The sequence below is a fragment of the Periplaneta americana genome, chromosome 8, assembly GCF_040183065.1.
Source record: "Periplaneta americana isolate PAMFEO1 chromosome 8, P.americana_PAMFEO1_priV1, whole genome shotgun sequence".
Lineage (NCBI taxonomy): Eukaryota > Metazoa > Arthropoda > Insecta > Blattodea > Blattidae > Periplaneta > Periplaneta americana.
The window spans coordinates 132,652,365-132,671,889 of record NC_091124.1 but is presented as its reverse complement, the minus strand read 5'-3'; the positions used below and the strand labels follow the sequence as shown (position 1 = coordinate 132,671,889).

Genomic DNA, 19,525 nt, shown 5'->3' with positions numbered 1-19,525 from the left:
CTACAGTATATTCTAAATGAAGACCACAACAATTTCATCATATTTTCAGACTCTTTAAGCTCATTAAAGGCACTGAGTAATGTATGGACAACTGATAAATAAACGTAAGACATTCAGATATTATATCATAAACGTATAACAAAAGGAAAAAAAATTATTTTTATCTGGATACTCTCTCCTTGTGGCATTGCAGGCAATGATGCAACTAATAGAGAAGCCAAACAAAGCACTAAGATTTAACCACCCTCACGCATACCTTCTTACCATTTCATTTCCCTCATAGATAGTAAATGTAAAGAATCAATCCTCTCAATCCTTCCAAAAAACTTTTCGAGATCAAGTCATAATGCTCTAGTAATATACCTATTCACAAGCTCAACAGAAAAGATCAGGTTTTATTATCAAAATTAAGAACTGGACATACAAAATTAACCCATCCTACCTCATATCAAGAGATGAACCAGCAACCTGTGAAACCTGCCACTGCTTCCTCATCGTCAAACATATCACCATAGAATGCCAAAGATATCAATGATGCAAATGTTCTTCCACAAATATTAAATTTCTTTGAAGAAATTTCTTTGTACAATATGATATAATTGCAAACTTTTATTGTCGTACACTGTTTATTATCTATTTTGTTTATTTTTCTATACTTCCAGATAAATTGTAACAAATTGCGAATTTTGACTGTAATCTTCATTGATTGTAGGCCTATTGTATTTTTCTATATGTGAACATTGTAGTCGCAAAAAAGACCTAGCAGTTATACGAACTAAAATTAATCTCAAAAAATAATAATAAATCAGTCAATCAATAAAAAATTATTATTATTATTATTATTATTATTATTATTATTATTATTATTATTTTTAGTAAGTTATTTTACGACGCTTTATCAACATCTTACGCTATTTAGCATCTGAATGAGATGAAAGTGATAATGCCGGTTAAATGAGTCTGGGTTCCAGCACCAAAAGTTATCCAGCATTTGCTCATATTGAGTTGAGGGAAAACCCCGGAAAAAACTTGAACCAGATAACTTGCCCCGACTGAGAATCAAACCCTGGCCACCTGGTTTCATGGCCAGATGCGCTAGCCGTTACTCCACAGGTGTGGACTTATTAATATTATTATTGTTGTTATTGTTATTATTATTATTATTATTATTATTATTATTATTATTATTATTATTGTTGTTTTTTTTTAATGTGATATTCCGTAAAAATTTTTTTAGAGAAGATCTTATTAAGTTATACAGAATTCAGTTTAAAATTTAACATATGCACATAAATAAATAGACATTGGAGCTATTTTATAATTACTCTTGTCTTCTTCCATCCCATCACATTGCATCACAGCCCAGCCCATCTCCCATCCTGTACCATTGCACAACACCCTATCCCACATCACCTCATTCTATGGAGTAGAAAATCTTAATGATATTGGATTTAAATGCATGAAAGTTTTCTCCATCAATTAAACACAAACTCACCAAGTTGTAGTTTGGATATTGTAATAAACTGTTCTGAATAGCTGTATACTCCAAGCTCTGAAGATGCTGCAACTTATCTCTATATTCTTGTATTGTAGGAGAAATCGATTCTGCAGACAGACACAAGCTGAAAACATTCCAGTGCATGGTACCTTCCAATTTGCTTGAAGGTTCAAGAGAATGTTCAAATAACGAAAACAGATGTACAGTCAACAGTCGAATCTGAACAAAGAGCAGAGAAATTACATTATATAAACAAATGTATTACACATAAGAAAACACAATAACAAGTTTTTTTTGTTTAATTTTACTTAAAACACTAATTCCACAATCTAAGAAGCAGGTCTCAGAGATTTAATCTTTCAAAGCTCATGATAATGATGTCAACTATCTTAAATTCTTGAAAAATACAGTTAACTTGTAAATTTAATATTTTAATGTCTTTATTTTGTTGTTCTTAACTAATGCTGAATTCTTGGCAATAAAGCCATTAACTCTCTTGCTTTCCAATATATGTCTTTATTCTATTCACACGCAATTTTCAAGAGCTACACAACCATCACTGCTGCCACCACCACAATCATCATCATTAAGCTTTCAAGAAAATAAACCAATGCTGCTAATCTGTTCTGTCTCAGAATTCAAGTGCTATATGAACACAATCAATAAAGTCAATGGAAGATAAATAAATGTTTAATTATTGGTCAGATGCTCACAACTGATTAACTGATCAGAGATGCAGTATGTAATAAACACTTCTTTGAGCTGAATGCTGTAAACAAGAAAAAGCAATAATAATTTCAAAATCTTTAATGTAATTCAAGAGGTCGTTCATTACCAATTATAAACGTCAGAGGACAGAGTGGGGGGGGGGGGGGAACAGTAATTCTTTTTTCTTTTAGTAGGTGCACTAACACAAGAAATGTATGACTGCATATGCTTTTGTTCACTAGTGTGCATGCAATGGACAAAAATCACATGTAACTGTTTCTATTGTCGGTATCCTGGCCAACACAAAAACTGTCGCACAGTACTCCTAGTAAAGTTCACATTTCATGAATAAGAATATAATGAAGATTCTTGTACAATTCCTTATTGCCTATTTTGTAGTAAATAATATTTATTCCAGTGCAAAACATTAAGAAATAAAGATCTCACTAGATCCAAGGCAATAAACCTCATCTCTGATAAAAAAAACATACTACTGTGTCATATAGATTCTAAATAATTGTACACAAACCAGAAAATGATATCCACAACACAGCAAGAAAAATAAAACAGAACAAACATTTTGAAAGACAATGACTCAAAATAGGACTTCAATGAAACAGCAGATACCCTGGCAAAAAGAAGTACGACAATAATACAGAAGTGATGACAACCATTTTCTTTTCATTCAACAAGATAAATCATTCACAACAAATTTAATTTAATCCAGAAAAAAAAAAAAGGATACAGAGACAAAATTAACGGCATAGGAAGCCATTTACACCGAACAGGAGTATTCAATACACTTTTCTGCATCCTATGCAACATCAATGAAGAAATGAATATGTAGCAGAAGTAGAGAAAGAAGATACCTTGGTGCAGAAGTGTTGAAGTGAAAGAAAACACAAACATATACACACTTCTTTATAACTCTCACAAATCATCTATAATATTGTCCTATTGCAACAGTATAAAAAAAAACAACATTTCAGAATAGTCTACATTAAAAATAAATAATTGAGAATACTTGTAACAATAGTTAAATTTATAGCACTTTGTATTAAGAAGAGAGAAGGAGAAAATTGCTATGAAAGTAAACAATGAGGAAAAATCTCTTGCAAATAATGTTATTGTATGAGATTTTAGGCTGATACAATGATTGTGTTCGGAAAAGGGATTTGAAAGTTCCAACAGTGGGTCGAGAGTATCTACAACATTTCAGGGCTACTTACAGATTTCATCATTAAGGTCATGTCTCCCAGGATCTGAAGAGTCATCTATTCTATGGAACTATTATGTCTGGCGAGTTCAAACAACTTGACTAGCTAGCCAGCCAGACATAACGAACCCAAGAGAACAGGCCATTCTTTACACCCTGAGAGGTATGGAACTTATAAGCAGTTTCGAAATGTCAGATATTGTCTCGATGCAGCTGGAAATTCTAAATCCCTCTCCATGGTCTGTTGAGAAACTCAAATTCTTTTATAATGAATGTACCAGTTGTTCAAACCTTCATGCTGCAAACACAACAAGCTACAGGCTGAATCAAGGTAAGTGTGCATTATGGTAATATTTTTAGTCTACTACTTTACTTATCCATATATTTCCACTTACAAGGAATCAGGGCCAGGTAAAGAGAATAAGCCAAAGTTAATTACAGTGAATGTTAGTGAGACTGAAAACAGATCATTAGGTGTTATAATGTAGCATTTAGAGTGAGTGTGAATACTGTAAGTAGTGGAGTGGGGAAAGAAAGTAGCTGTAGGAGCAATAAGTGGTAAACTTAAACACAGACAAGGTAAGGAATAAGCATCACAAAAAATGCAAGTAGAGTAATATCATAACCAAGTTCACTCAAGAAGAAGAACTTGAATAAGGCATGAATTAAAATGAAAATAATGTGAATCTGATAATGAATGTGAAACAGGGTAAAAGAGTCGAAAGCAGTAACATGACAATTACAACTTCAGAAATGTTTTAAGATATATGAATAAATGCTTTTTAAGTGGGATATTTTACGATGTTTTATCAACTGCTGTGGTTATCTAGCATCTGAATGTTATGAAGGTAATTATTACGGAGAAGTGAATCCAGGATCCAGCGCCGAAAGTTACATAGCATTTGCTCTTATTGGGTTGAGAGAAAACCCTGGAAAAAAATCTCAACCAGGTAATTTGTCCCAACCAGAATTTGAACCCGGGCCTGCTAGTTTCATAGTCAGGTATGCTAACCATCACCCCACAATGGTGGACAAAATATAAATGTACGAAAAGAAACAGTAAATGAATGAATTAGGTATAGTGTAATAGAGAAAGGGAAAATGTGGCACATAATTAAAGAACTGAATGGCTTGGAAATAATAAGTGAGTGTAAGCAGATTTAAAAGTTGATAAGAAAAATGCAATCAGACAATTATTAGAGAAAAGAATATATGATAATTGATAAAGTTGGGAAATGGAAGTGAGACAGTATATTGAAGATATGGGAGAGAGTGGCAGAAGATTGTTTAGGAAGGGGTGGACAGCAAAACACTTATCATCATCATCCTTGCAGGTATTAGGCCCCGTGGCCTGTTACAGTCTCCATCCATCTTTTCAGGGGGCGTCCCAAAGATCGTCTTCCATGCGGTATATAGCGGAGAATTTGTCTTGGGAGTCTGGAACAGTCCATCCTATTGACATGGTTAAGCCATTTTTGTCTATAGTGGTTGAGATGTTCATAAATAGATGTAATTTTCAATTCTTTTGTAATTAGTTCATTCTTTTTGTGGTCAAGCAAAACAGTGAATCAGGAATAAATTAGAAATTACTTAGCATATCAATTAAAAAATGAAAGACAGAGGGTACGAAACAGAAAATAAAACTGAAGAAGAGAAAATGAACTTGAGTGGAAATAATAAACAATGAAATGATGTGTAAAAGTCTAAAAATTTTTAAAGTGACGGTGACCAAAAAGCAGAATTGTGAAGGTATACCATGATTAAAATTGTAATATTATCTGACAATAAATATCATATCATATCATTTTTAATTGGTTATTTTACGACACTTTATCAGCTGCTATGGTTATGTAGTGTTGTTGTTGTTTTCTAATGCCAGGCGTTTGACAATAAAGTCATTTGACCTCTTGCACTCCAATATTTTTCAAAGATATTATCATGACTAGCCACTGAAGCACAGATTTTGAGGTGTTCCGAATCCATTTCTTGGTTTGAGTTGCACAATGGGCAGTTAGGGGACTGATATATTCCAATTCTATGCAGGTGTTTGGCCAAACAATCATGGCCTGTTGCCACTCTAAATGCAGCTACAGACGATTTTCGTGGTAAATCGGGAATTAACTGTGGATTTTGATGCAGAAAGTTCCATTTTTTCCCTTGGGATTGAGTTATCAAATTTTGTTTGTTGAAGTCTAAGTATGTAGATTTAATAAATCTCTTCACAGAGTAATACGTAGATTTAGTAACAGGTCTGTAAGTAGCAGTGCTGCCCTTCTTTGCTAAAGCATCCGCATTCTCGTTTCCCAGGATTCCACAATGGGATGGTATCCATTGGAATACAATTCTTTTATTGAGTGATAATAATTGAGAGAGCATTTTAGTTATTTCTGCTGTTTGAGATGAAGGTGTGTGTTTAGAGACGATTGATAGAATAGCTGCTTTAGAGTCTGACAATATAACTACATTCCTAAATTTATTGATGTGGCATAGAAGATTCCTGAGACATTCATTTATTGCAATGTAGTGGTTATGTAGTGTTTGAATGAGTTAAAGGTGATAATACCAGCGAAATGGGTCCAGGCTCCAGTGCCGAAAGTTACCCAGCATTTCATCTTAATGGATTGATGGAAACCCCAGGAAAAAACCTCAACCAGGTAACCGTCCCAACCAGGATTTGAATCTGGGCCTGCTCTTTTATAGTCAGGAATGCTAACATTACTCTACAGTGGTGGACATCATATGCGGAGACTAAGAGGAAGGCAGAAAATAGACAAAATTGGAGAATCCTCGGTTTGTAGTGAAAGATCTGCCCTTGAGCAAAAAACTATTGAATGAATTAACATATATCATATCATATCATATCATATATCATATATCATATATCATATATCATATCATATCATATCATATCATATCATATCATATCATATCATATCATATCATATATCATATCATATATCATATCATATATCATATCATATATCATATCATATCATATATCATATCATATCATATCATATCATATCATATCATATCATATCATATCATATCATATCATATCATATCATATCATATCATATCATATCATATCATATCATATCATATCATATCATATCATATCATATATCATATCATATCATATCATATCATATCATATCATATCATATCATATCATATCATATCATATCATATCATATCATATCATATCATATCATATCATATCATATCATATCATATCATATCATATCATATCATATCATATCATATCATATCATATCATATCATATCATATCATATCATATCATATCATATCATATCATATCATATCATATCATATCATATCATATCATATCATATCATATCATATCATATCATATCATATCATATCATATCATATCATATCATATATCATATCATATCATATCATATCATATCATATCATATCATATCATATCATATCATATCATATCATATCATATCATATCATATCATATCATATCATATCATATCATATCATATCATATCATATCATATCATATCATATCATATCATATCATATCATATCATATCATATCATATCATATCATATCATATCATATCATATCATATCATATCATATCATATCATATCATATCATATCATATCATATCATATCATATCATATCATATCATATATCATATCATATATATATATATATATTTCCACTTATTTCTAAAATGTCTTTGTATGTTGTTGTCTAATAGCAGATTGCTTGGTTTATAACCATCTCAGTCTTCTGGTTTCCCAGTACAATGTGGCCAAAATCGATACTTGCCGGTGGTTAAGACTTCTGCATTCCATAAATTGGTCCTTACTAACGACAGAATTCCCATTAAAAACAGTGTATAATTTGGAGTCATATATCTGGTGAATCACTCAAAACTACCACTGCCAATACTTCCGAAATTAGATGTGCAACTAATGTGTTGTTTTCACAGAATGAAAATACAGGAAGGGGCTCACAAATGTAGGTCATACTGAGATTTCAACAATGATCACAAAATATTTTTCTAGCACTATGTCTATGTTTTTTAAATGGAAGAATGTCCGCTGATATTGCAGAAATAAAAGTACATGGGATTAGAATTACAAAGGAGTTTTTTGCATGATTCTAGTGCACATGGTTAAAGAGATATTGTCATTTGAACGTTTGAAACAAAGTATCATTTGGTCCGTTTGATAGTCCATTACTAAAATATGTATTAGGTAGATTACCACTTATCTCATCCATATGTTTACATTAAGTTTTGTTCAAAATGATGGCCATTAGCTACAATACAAGCTACCAATTATTCAAGCAAAGATTGCTGCATATGATGTAGCATTTCATAAGAAATTTCAGCACTGGTTGCTCAAAACACAGCCTTTCATATCTTCTGGTGTAGTTGGCATTTCCTTGTAAACAACATCTTTTAGCTCACAAAAAGAATCCAATGGTATCAAATCTGGGGAATGGGCTTACAGGTCCGCTTTGTCCAATCCAGCAAAGTTGAAACAGCAATTGAGACAGACTGTACAATATCTTGCACTAGGCTGGGCACCCATCATGCTAGTATCAGATGTTCCTCCTCATGTGCAATAAAATGTCCTTTCTAACATTGGTGGAAGTTCATGTCTGAGGAATTGGATGTATTTGGTGGAATTCAGTGACCTGTCTATGAGAAATGGCCCTATGAAATTATGGCCCACTATTCCACACCATATGTTTACACTCCCATGGAGGCTGACATTCCACTTGGCAAATCCAATGGGGATTGTTTACTGATCAATAATGCATGTTTCTAAGGTTGACTTGGCTATAATTTGTGAATGTTGCTTAGTCAGTAAACAAGACACATGATAAATTAGGTGTATCATGTCTTAATGTCCACCCACAAAAGTCGACACAATTCTAAAAATCACCTCCATGTAGCTGCTGATAGAGAGACATAATAAGGTTGGAACATATGTGCAGAATACAAAGTACATTTGCCTGACTCATCAATGGTTGGCAATGAAACCCATCAGACTGTGAAAACCACTTAATTCCATTAACCAGGGCAGAAAAATCTGATGCGTAACCTATTGAGAACATGAATTTTGAGTTGCACAGTGATGCAATCCAGGTGGAAAAAATGGAAAACCTCGTATTTCCCGCGGTCTTTTGTTTGTGTTGAAAACCTTGCATCTCCAATTGCCACCATTGTGTACAGACTGAGAAGTAAAGTTCTGTGATATTTTAGTGTTTTCTATGTGATTGTGATCTTGTTGTGTGGTAAATACAACACTGATTCCTAACTAAAGTTACATAAGTAATGATAATAATAATAATTTATTATAATGCAACCATTAATGCTTATAAATGATACTGTTTAAATTAATGTGGAGTTGCGTGTTTTTTTACCGTGCATAGTAGTGTTCATGAGTCTACTAACGAGGTTTTCATTTTCTGAATTAATTATCATTTCAGGTTAGTGCTACTACAGTTGAAGAAAACAGTCCTATAAAACATAAAAAAGGAAAGGGTCAGTCACAACAGTGCTTAAATAAAGAAAAACATATAAGGGGGCAAGATTATTCAGGCATGTGGAAAGATGAATCTGGAAGAAAGAGACATATAGTACCCAGGAATAAAAGAACAAAGAAAGCACGATGTACATGTAAACATGCTGCTCTAAATGAGAAAATAAATTGCATTGTGGTTTCAGAACAGCAGAGGAAACTTATATTTGATAATTTCTGGAATGAAATGTCATGGAGCAACAGAAAAACGTTCGTCAGATGCCATGTTGAATGACAGACAGTTCACATCATTCAAACACGTTGTGTTACAATTTTGTCATTGAAGGAAAATGACTATCTGTCTGCAAAACCATGTTTCTTAATACCTTGTGCCTAGGAGAATGGAGTGCCAGAAACTTGGTTAAGAAGGGAACAAACAAAAGGATGTAGAAAGAAGAAAATTACTCCTCAAAGAAGGTTTCAGGGGGAAGGAAATTAGCATCTGAGTTTCTAACCCTGTTACCGAAACTACAATCCCATTATTGTCGCAGTTCTTCCAAAAATTACATCTGGAACCTAATTGGCAAGGCAAAGCAAAGTAGAACTACATAGAGAATAAAAGAAATTTTGCAGTGACGACTTACAATTTAAGTTTGTTTTCACAAAAAAAAAAAAAAAAAAAAAAAAAAATGAGTGCAATCTATGTTGTTCATGTGAGGCAGGAAGAAAAAATGAGGCAAGAGAAGCCAAAAGCCTTGATAAATCAGGTCTGGCTAGAGTGTTTACCAAGTCCTTTTGCTATCTCCCAGATTACAGGTGTCTGCATTATATTACAAAAGTAAATTGAAGGTACGCAACTTTACTATCTATAACCTTCAAAGAAATGATGGCTACTGCTTCTTGTGGCATGAATGTGAAGGAGGTATGAATGCTTCAGAGTCTGCCAGCATAGTTGTGCATTTTATTGAAACTAATATCAAATATAATTCAGAAATTATTTTTTATAGCAATGGACGCACTTACCAGAATCGCAACTCAATCGTGAGTAGTGCACTGGCTTGTTTGCCAAAACAGAAGGGCATAACTATAACTCAGAAGATTTTAGAGAAAGTCACACTCAAATGGAGTGTGATTCCATGCATTCTATAATAGAAAATCGATTGAGAAACAGAATGATATACACTCCTGCTGGATATGTTGAAGTTTGTGTTACTGCAAGGCTAAAGCCCAAATCCTATGTCGTGAAATATTTGGACCATACATTTTTCAAAGCTTTTGACAAACTGGCATTATATTCGTCTATTCAACTTGGGTCACGACCTGGGGACCCTACAGTGACTGATATCCGATATTTGAAGTACGATCTCTCAGGCGGAATTCAGTACAAATTGAAATTCAGTGACACATGGCAGACACTTCCACAAAGAATGTCTAATATTGACAACTCATTTGAAGTTCCTGCTCTGTACAGTTCTCCACTGAAGATCAAAGCAGAAAAGTATGCACATTTCCAGCAGCTTAAAGAAGTCATTCCAAAGAATCATCATTCTTTTTATGATAATTTGCCAGTTTGAACAAAAGCAACTGAAGTTAAATGGCAAGCTGATATCTTGCTACAAGGGGTCTTGTTTAGCTCTAATTTGTACAACATGATTGAAAGTATTTAACTGCTTATACACTGAACTTCTGTAACAGCATTTTCTATTATTAATGTAAGATTTTTGCTTTTGTCTCACTCTGTACTAAAATAATGTTTTTTTTTTTTTTTTTTTTTTTGCCTTCACTAGCCATGCAAAAAGTTGTTCCAATGTTACTGTACTATTTATCTCATGGGAAACCAAAGTATATTTCAGCGTTTCTTGTTCAAGGTAATAAGAAAGGGGGGAAAAAGTGTGTTCCAATCATAAAAGATTGTACTACCCTATTTATTACACAAATTAAGAGTGTTCTTTTTAATAATGAAATTAATTTTCATTCCTATGCAATTATAATCTTGAAGTACCTTAAAACAATGAAAGTCTTGTATTGTTGTATCCTTTTATACAAACTTAAAATAACTATGTTCACTTTTTGTATTACTAAGTACCTCACATCTCCAATTTCAAATCAGAATATCACAGTGAAAACCTTGGAACTCCACATTCAGAGATTTGAAAGTACATTGATGTGTCTCATCTATTAATAACTAGCTTTTATATGTAGTAAAAACTGTAGCAACTATCTCTGTATCACTTTATATGTGTTTTTAAACAGTTTTTGTTTCTGCTGTAAAATTTACCAAAATGGATTTACGAGGTTTTCATTGCCTACCATCGTCATGCCACTCTCCCTTGTGATATTCCTGGAGCTAATGTGTGGATATACAACAAAAACAGCTAGGACATTAATTTCACCCTCTTCTCCAGTCACTCTCTTAATTTGCGTATGTTTTCGAGGTGTTACACATCCAGTTTCCCGTAGCTGATTACAGAGATTCTCAAATAATTGAGATGCTTGACATCAGTCTGGATATCTCTCAGCAGACACATTCGCCATACAATAGAATTATGTTGGCCTTTTCAGTATTTGTAAATACCATTTTCTAGGTAGCACAACCAGTATAATTTAGTTCAATGAAATGCCACAAAGAAGTGAGTAAGAAGTTTCCATGTAACTCAAATAAATGAAAACACAAAACATACACACCAGTACAGCAGAGTCAGGTAGAGATACCGTAGTAGTGACTGTCAAATAGAACATACAACACTTCGTTTTGAACGTTCAAATGACGATATTTCTTTAACTATGTGCACTAAGATTGTGTAAATCAAACTGCATCTACCGGTACTTTTATTTTGGCAATGTCAATGGGCATCATTCAACTTAAAAAACATAAACATAGTGCTAAAAAAATACTTTGTGATCATTGTTGGAATCTTTGTATGGCCTACATTTGTGAGCTCTTTTGTGTATTTTCATTCTGTGAAAACAACACAGCAATTGCACATTTCGTTTCGGTAAAATTCGTGGTGGTAGTTTTAAGTGATCCACCCAGTATATTTATTTTGTTAAGATGGGCTGCAAGACAGTCTTGGTCAGTGTTCAGATGAAACAAGACTATTGACTCTACTCTTAGTCTATTATTTTCAACACATCAAGGTAAACTCGCAGAACCTTTCCCCTCCAAGGGTGGAGTGAGACAAGGCTTCTTGCTGTCACCAATTCTGTTTATTCCAATGCCAGAGCATTTAGAATAGAAAGTATGGTAACTCGGCAAGGGTCTAATGGGACTTTTAAACCTCCTAGTGTTGCCACGGCAACTGAGCGAAACATTGGCGTGGCGATCGTTCTAAGATTGCAGTTTTCCTCTTAATACTATGGACAGAGCAGGTAGAACTCGTTCTGCTATGGAATTAAGAAGATATTTCTTGTGGTGTTCGGGTGATTCAGTTTATGTGAGCGAGTAGTAATAAGCCTAATTGTTTTGTTCTTGATGTAAATCCAATTATACTGTATAATCTGTAAGGAAGAGATCTTTCTTTTATCCATCCATAGACTAGACTATTTTTCAGAAGTGGTGTAGAGCAATTCCATGAACACAGAAAACTGTATGCTCGTTCTTATATCTGTGATATCCATTTTTCTGCGGTTTTGATTGTAATTTTTTAAATTATGATTTATTTAATGACGCTCGTAACTGCAGAGGTTATATCAGCTTTGCCGGTGTGTCGGAATTTTGTCCCACAGGAGTTTTTTTTTACATGCCAGTAAATCTACTGACATGAGCCTGTCGCATTTAAACACACTTAAATGCCATCAATCTCGGGCAGGATCGAACCCGCAACTTCGAGCATAGAAAGCCAGCGCTATACCAACTGAGCTACTGAGGGTGACTTTTGATTGTAAGAGCCGATAAATTTATTATTGCCAGTAAAGCAGTAGGACTTCCACGCAAGAACTGGCGACCAAAACCGTATGCCATAACACATATTTTCCCAAACTTGTCCAATGAAGTGGACATCAATACTTTCTCATAACAATGTACCCTTACCAAATACCATCTGGCTATGACCAATTCAATTGACGCTAAATAACCCACTAGTTGATACAGCATCATTAAATATCCGAGTAAAAAATAACTGGATGTGACACCCGAAAATCAGAACAACACCTTAGCTAATCATGCGCTTGTATGCATTTATGTGCCATTACTCCACACCTGAATGCCCAAAATTATGTTTAGTTACATTGACCGTAATTCCTTCCACTGAATGAACTCCAGACCAGCATTTCAGCTGTTTAGTGTGAGTTTTTCAAAATCGATACATTTTTTAGAGTCATAAACTATGATGGGTTCGAGGAAAGTGAAAATACAAAAAAATTCAAAGGTGAATGAACGACCCTGCAGATACGCTGAACTCAAAGACTCCCTTGTCTGCCCTGTACAAAGGATTCTAGCATGACACGATTTTAGAAAATATATGACACGTAATTGACAATACAAAGAACACGTTTGCCTAAGAAAGAACCCTTGAATTATTTAGAGTGACAATTCAGAGCACTAGAGAAATATATTAATTCTTGTGGGATAGCAGATTTAAATATATTCTGACAGAAAAAAATTAACTACGATCCTCTATAGCGACATTTTGGAATTAGAAAATGATTATCTTGTGATGATTACCATAAACTTTCTACATCTGAACATTTTTCAATCTATTTGCCGGTTAAAAAATGTGCTGTATTAAAGTGCTAATTGTGAACTCCTAACTGAATCCAAGCACCTAGCTTCTACTTCATTAAATATGCATGTTTAATTATTATTTTATTTTTAATAATAGCACTTTAGTCGTAATTAACGTAAAAGTTATTTCGGCAACAAAAGTACAGTATAATTCTACTTTGCATCTGGGCTAGAACTTAATCTGGTTTACAATTTTATTACATTTGTTTAGTACGTTTCCACAACATAAGAGATTTCTAATCAAGCATATGAGAAAGTAATAGATCTCATGGAAAAGTCGTTAATTTAATATTCTCCAATAAGTAGCATACAACTACTTAATACAGTGCTACCAAATTGTTTTAATTTTACAAAACACAAAATAACCTAGGTATTTCAAAAGATCAAAACTTACATTAGCACAGATATAATATTGAAGCTTAATTTATGAGTCTAAGTTGCACGTAATATTTTTTGTTCCCCTGAATTACATATAAACCAGATACAACTGCAACCAATGACTAAATAGTAGATAAAAACTACTGGTGAAAATAAAGTGTCTCCTTTATTATATTACATTCCCTCTTGTGTATAAAAACTATAATTTCATATCAATGCGTACTTTATAATGCCATAAAAAATGTTAAGTTTTGCGATGCTGTACTTTTTTTTGCGTATTTCTGGCTGAAGCTGGCACAATGTTCCATTTTTCGGTTAATTATTATATTTACTATTCAGGGTTGTGTTATGTAACTCACAATTTGTTAATGTAGTAATATTACATTTTTAAAGAAGTAAAATATTGTAACTAAGTACTCTACAATACATTCTTATCTAATGGGTTATTTTTAAAAACCTTTTGCATTCACTTGAATAGCGATCTTGAAACTGGACACGGAAAACAGGGCTAGCGCCACTCGGCGACGAACCACTGAACTAGAGGAAGTAACGTCACTTTCTTTTCTACCCGCTCTGCTAGTGCTGAATGACATACTGGAAAGAGTATGCATTAGACAATGAAGAAGCATACAATGGGGACTAAATAAAGAACAGTTTAGACATAACAACTTACCGGTACTTGACATTTTACTAGCACATTCAAAACATTGCAAGGAGCATGTGGACCATAAAACTGAGCAATTTTCAGAACTGAACGAAAACACTGAACTTATGACTTTTTTTTTTTTTTCCTTCTTTTGGAGGAGGGCCTGCAGGCAAGCACCGCAGCCTTAGGCTTATTGTGCAACCTCCTTGTGTTGTTGAAGTCCATTTAGTATCGATTTACTGCATGGTACCATCATATCGATTCAGCCATAGAACCCAGTTTTGATTAGAGACTGTTCCTCTGCCTCCCTGTGATGTTATTCTGCAGCCTCCTCAAATAGATGGCTCTGTTCACAATTCATGTGCCTGAATCTGATGCATCCTCAACCAGAAGGCCATGCCGTATCAATTCCATGACTCACCAAGGCACCATCCATAGAACATATAAGTGGATGTACTATGCTAGCTAATGTCGACTATTTTCGATGGCAAAACAATGTAGCCATTAATGAAGATATGAATCAGAGGAAATATCTTAACATCTAAACCACACAAAATACAAAATGGAATTCCCCAGGGTACTGTTCTTAGTCCAACACTGTTTAATGTCATGTTGTACATATGATATCTCTACATAGTTACCTCAAACTTAAAAATTAATACTTATGCAGATAACATCACCATCTGCTCCACACACTTTACCCCAGAAGTTGCCAGAAGCAGATTACAAATGGCTTTAAATATAATTTCTAAATGTATCTCAAAATGGATTGGGTTATTTTACGACGCTGTATCAACATCTAGGCTATTTAGTGTCTGAATGATATGAAGGTGATAATGCCAGTGAAATGAGTCCGGGGTCCAGCACCGAAAGTTACCCAGCATTTGCTTGTATTGGGTTGAGGGAAAAGCCCGGAAAAAACCTCAACCAGGTAACTTGCCCTGACCGAGATTCAAACCCGGGCCACCTGGTTTCGCAGTCAGACGCGCTGACCATTACTCCACAGGTGTGGACCTCAAAATGGAATCTCACCATTTCTTCAAAGAAAACAGAATACACAGTTCTTACACAAAGGTACTCTTTAAAAAACTATCAGCCAACTTTAACCATAAATAATGAGCAATTAGCATTCAACAGAAATTGCAAAATTCTTGGCATTAACCTTGATGCAAAATTATTATGAAAAGATCATATACAGTATATACAGTAACCTGTCGAAAATTACAGCAAGCATACAAATGGGGATCAGAGGCCTTAGTCATGAGGCAATCCTATCTTAAACATATCAGAGCAAAATTAATATATGGATGTGAAATATGGGGACATACAGCACATTCAAATATAATGAAATTGATATCAATACAAAACTCAGCACTACGACTTTGCTTAGGATGTCCCAAAAGAACACCTATCAACTCTACGGAAATTGAATTGAATGTCGAACCTCTGACCTATCACATACAAAAAAGAATGCTCATAAAATTAAAAAAATACATTTAACAACACCACATCCATTACGTACAATGAATCCGAACCCCAAAGCTCCAAAACAGTCCTTTATATATGCAATCAATCAAGCACCCATCATAATGAACAGAAACAGCACAGCAAAGATCACAGTGACTCATGACATACTTCCCTTAGAGTGGAAGAAACCAAGAGCCTTTCCATCTCTGCCAAGCAGCAATACAAAAAACCAACAGTGAAATATTAAAGACAGAAGTACTTCAGATGATCAACGAAATATACAATGATCACTTTCATATACATAGAACAGATGGATCACTATCTGAAGAAGGAAAGTCTGGAGCTGGATACTACATCCCATCAACATAAGAAAAGTACTTCAGTGCATGCTCTTTTGTTTCAAGCCTTAAAACAGAGTTACTTGCTATTGAAGCACCTCTCCAATACTGCAAAGCTTCTTACTATAGACAGATCTGCATACTTACTCACTCAAAAACAGCCCTTCAAACAATAGTCAATTATACACCAACTGCTTATGCTTTTTAGAGTCATGCCTATTGTGCAATTAAGGGTTATGTTTTATTTAACGACGCTCGCAACTGCAGAGATTATATCAGAGTTGCTGGATGTGCCGGAATTTTGTCCTGCAGGAGTTCTTTTACATGCCAGTAAATCTACTGACATGAGCCTGTCGCATTTAAGCACACTTAAATGCCACATCGACCTGGCCCAGGATCGAACCCGCAACCTTGGGCATAGAAGGCCAGCCTTCTGCAATTAATAAATCTGCTTTCTAAAAATGGTAAATATATACCTTTCAATGGATACCAGGCAACAGTGAATGCAAGGTAACAAGATAGCAGATGAAACAGCAAAAGCTGCATCAAACCATTTACCAAAACTACAACCTACAGATTCTCTTGACAGAATAATAAATAACATGATAAATTAATACGCCATGGGCAAAAGAGTGGTTATTACCAGACAGGTAGAAACTTTTGCTGCACAGGATAGAATTGTTTAACAGAAGAAGAAACAACAGAACACATTCTACTTCACTGTTGTGTAGGTAGGTTTTTCTCTGTGGTGTGTGTATGTGCGTGCATGTATGTGTGTGTGTGTGTGTGTGTGTGTGTGCATGCGTGCACCTGTGTGTAATTTTAACAAACAAAACTGCTTGAAGGTTCAAATATTATCATGGCAGCTGTGTGAGTTGTGAGATGCTAGAAAAATGTTGGGAAATTTTCATAAAGTCACCTCGCTCAAATAAAAAGAAGCACACACATTTCATTTCTTGATCCAGTAGTAATAATAACTGGTTCATTGGCATGTTCATTCATAAGCCATTAACTTATTTTTTTCATGTGATGCTCATTGCAAAACAGCACAGCAGAACACACAACCATGACATAACAGTGCAAGTTGTCATTTGTCTGCCAATTTCCGCCCTATACGAGAACCAATCAGATTCACTGATGGTGGCTGATGGACACAGCCTCCACTTCTGTAAGCTGATGGAAGCGCTGCTACAGTGCTGGAGCCTCAATGATGTCATCACTGATATTTGGAACACCATGATGCCATCTGATTGCTCAGCACAGAGATTCAGAATACGGTGAATATTTATTCAGTGATATTCTGTGAAAATACAAGATATTCATGAATACACAAAATCTTACCTTGTGATATGGTGAAGACAAGTTGTCATGCAGCACAGCATACAATCTTGCAAGTAAATCTGAACTGCCATCATCCTCTTGCACATATGCAGTGAAAAATAAATCCAGGGCTCTCAAAGCATTCAGATATTTTGGGACTGATGCATACGGAAGGACAGAGTCCAAAAGAAATTGAGCATTGCACAATTCTTTCAATGACTTTCTGTCTGTCATATGGATAACAGTTTCCAGAACTGTAGCCAACACTAATAAAGTATTTGTTATTTTCTCTTCTTTCTCAGTTTCAATTTTTCTGTCAAATGGGTTATTTTCATTTTCAATATATATAGGGATTTGTTTTAACAAAGAACACAACAATTCAATTATATTTCTCAATTGCTCTAAAGCATTATCTTGATTTAATGGTTTCAAATGTGGAATACATATCACTGCACAAAGAATATCTTCTACTTTCCTTAGAATTTCATCAGTGTTACTCACACTCAATATATCTACAAATTGATTCGGAAAACTGGTAACTTTGCTGTCTTCCCTGAAAGTATAGGAAAGAAAAGCATTATTAGTGTGCAAAAAAAAATATTCTTTACATTTATCATCATCTTATCTCAATATCTATCTATTGTTTAATAGGTACAACACATTCAAGTACAGAGTTATTATTGGTTAGGTTTACCAACTTATGTCATGTAGAACTGGCAGGCGCTACTCTATCATCTGCCGCACACTCTGCTCCCTGATTCCTCTTTACATTGCACATGCCCATGAGTGTTATGTACAGTTCATGTGAGATGCTGCACAGAATGACTCGCTATTTGACTCTACAAGAAAAAGTGTTTGTGTGTAAGATATAAATATGAACCAGCACACTGGTTCTGTACAGATTTTATTGCAAATTTCCAAATACTTGACTGCTTATGAGATAGGCGGTAACAAATTAGTGAATAAATTTGAAAACATGGTGTTGGTGTTAAACAAAAAAATATCCTCAAAACAGAACAGTTTTAACAGAAGCTAGATTAGATGACATTGGTGCTATTCTCGAACATTCACAAAAACAAGAACTGTTAAAAAAAAAAAAAATTAGCTCAGCAGACTGGTGTGTCTGTGCCATCTCTAAGAAACAAGATATGACTATTACATCTTAAACCTTACTGTTACCACTATACCTCAATGCGTGCTCTAAAAGATGGTGAACTAAGTTTGAAAATGAATTATTGCAACTGGTTTCAGGAACTGAATGAGAACACGATATTCCATTTGTGTGGGACAGGAGGGTTGATATTTTCTGCATCTATTATAAGGTAAGTGTGTAGTTTAATTTCACTGTTACAGTACTAATTCTGGCAGGGAAAAACGTAATACGGCGAACGCAAAGCTCCGCCCACATCCCCTTTCCACTTTTCCCCTACAAGCTCACCACACACCCTAACGGGAAAGAGTGGAAATAGGGGTTTAGGGTGGGGTGACATCCAGTTTAGGAAAGTGGAACAAAAAGAGTAACGACATCTACGAAGCAAAAGAGGAACTTCGTCCTGTCTGTTCCTCCTCTCTCTCTCTCTCTCTCTCTCTCTCTCTCTCTCTCTCTCTCTCTCTCTCTCTCTCTCTCCCTCCAGCCTCTCCTTCTCTGTTCCTTCCTTCATGTCTCTCTCTTTTTTTTTTCTTACGACTTCGCAGGGGGGGAGATTCGAT

General features: G+C 34.7%; 1 protein-coding gene across 7 annotated transcripts in view; it reads right to left on the bottom strand.

Annotated features, from left to right (window-relative positions):
- LOC138705059 (small subunit processome component 20 homolog) overlaps positions 1 to 19,525 on the bottom strand; it is a 297,829-nt gene that overhangs the window by 179,825 nt on the left and 98,479 nt on the right. For all 7 annotated transcript variants that reach the window (XM_069833649.1, XM_069833650.1, XM_069833644.1 and 4 more), the window contains 2 exons: positions 17,837 to 18,368; positions 1,496 to 1,717 (listed from right to left, as the gene is read on the bottom strand). In XM_069833649.1, the coding sequence (XP_069689750.1) occupies positions 1,496 to 1,717; positions 17,837 to 18,368 (754 nt within the window). The remainder of the gene's footprint in view (positions 1 to 1,495; positions 1,718 to 17,836; positions 18,369 to 19,525) is intronic.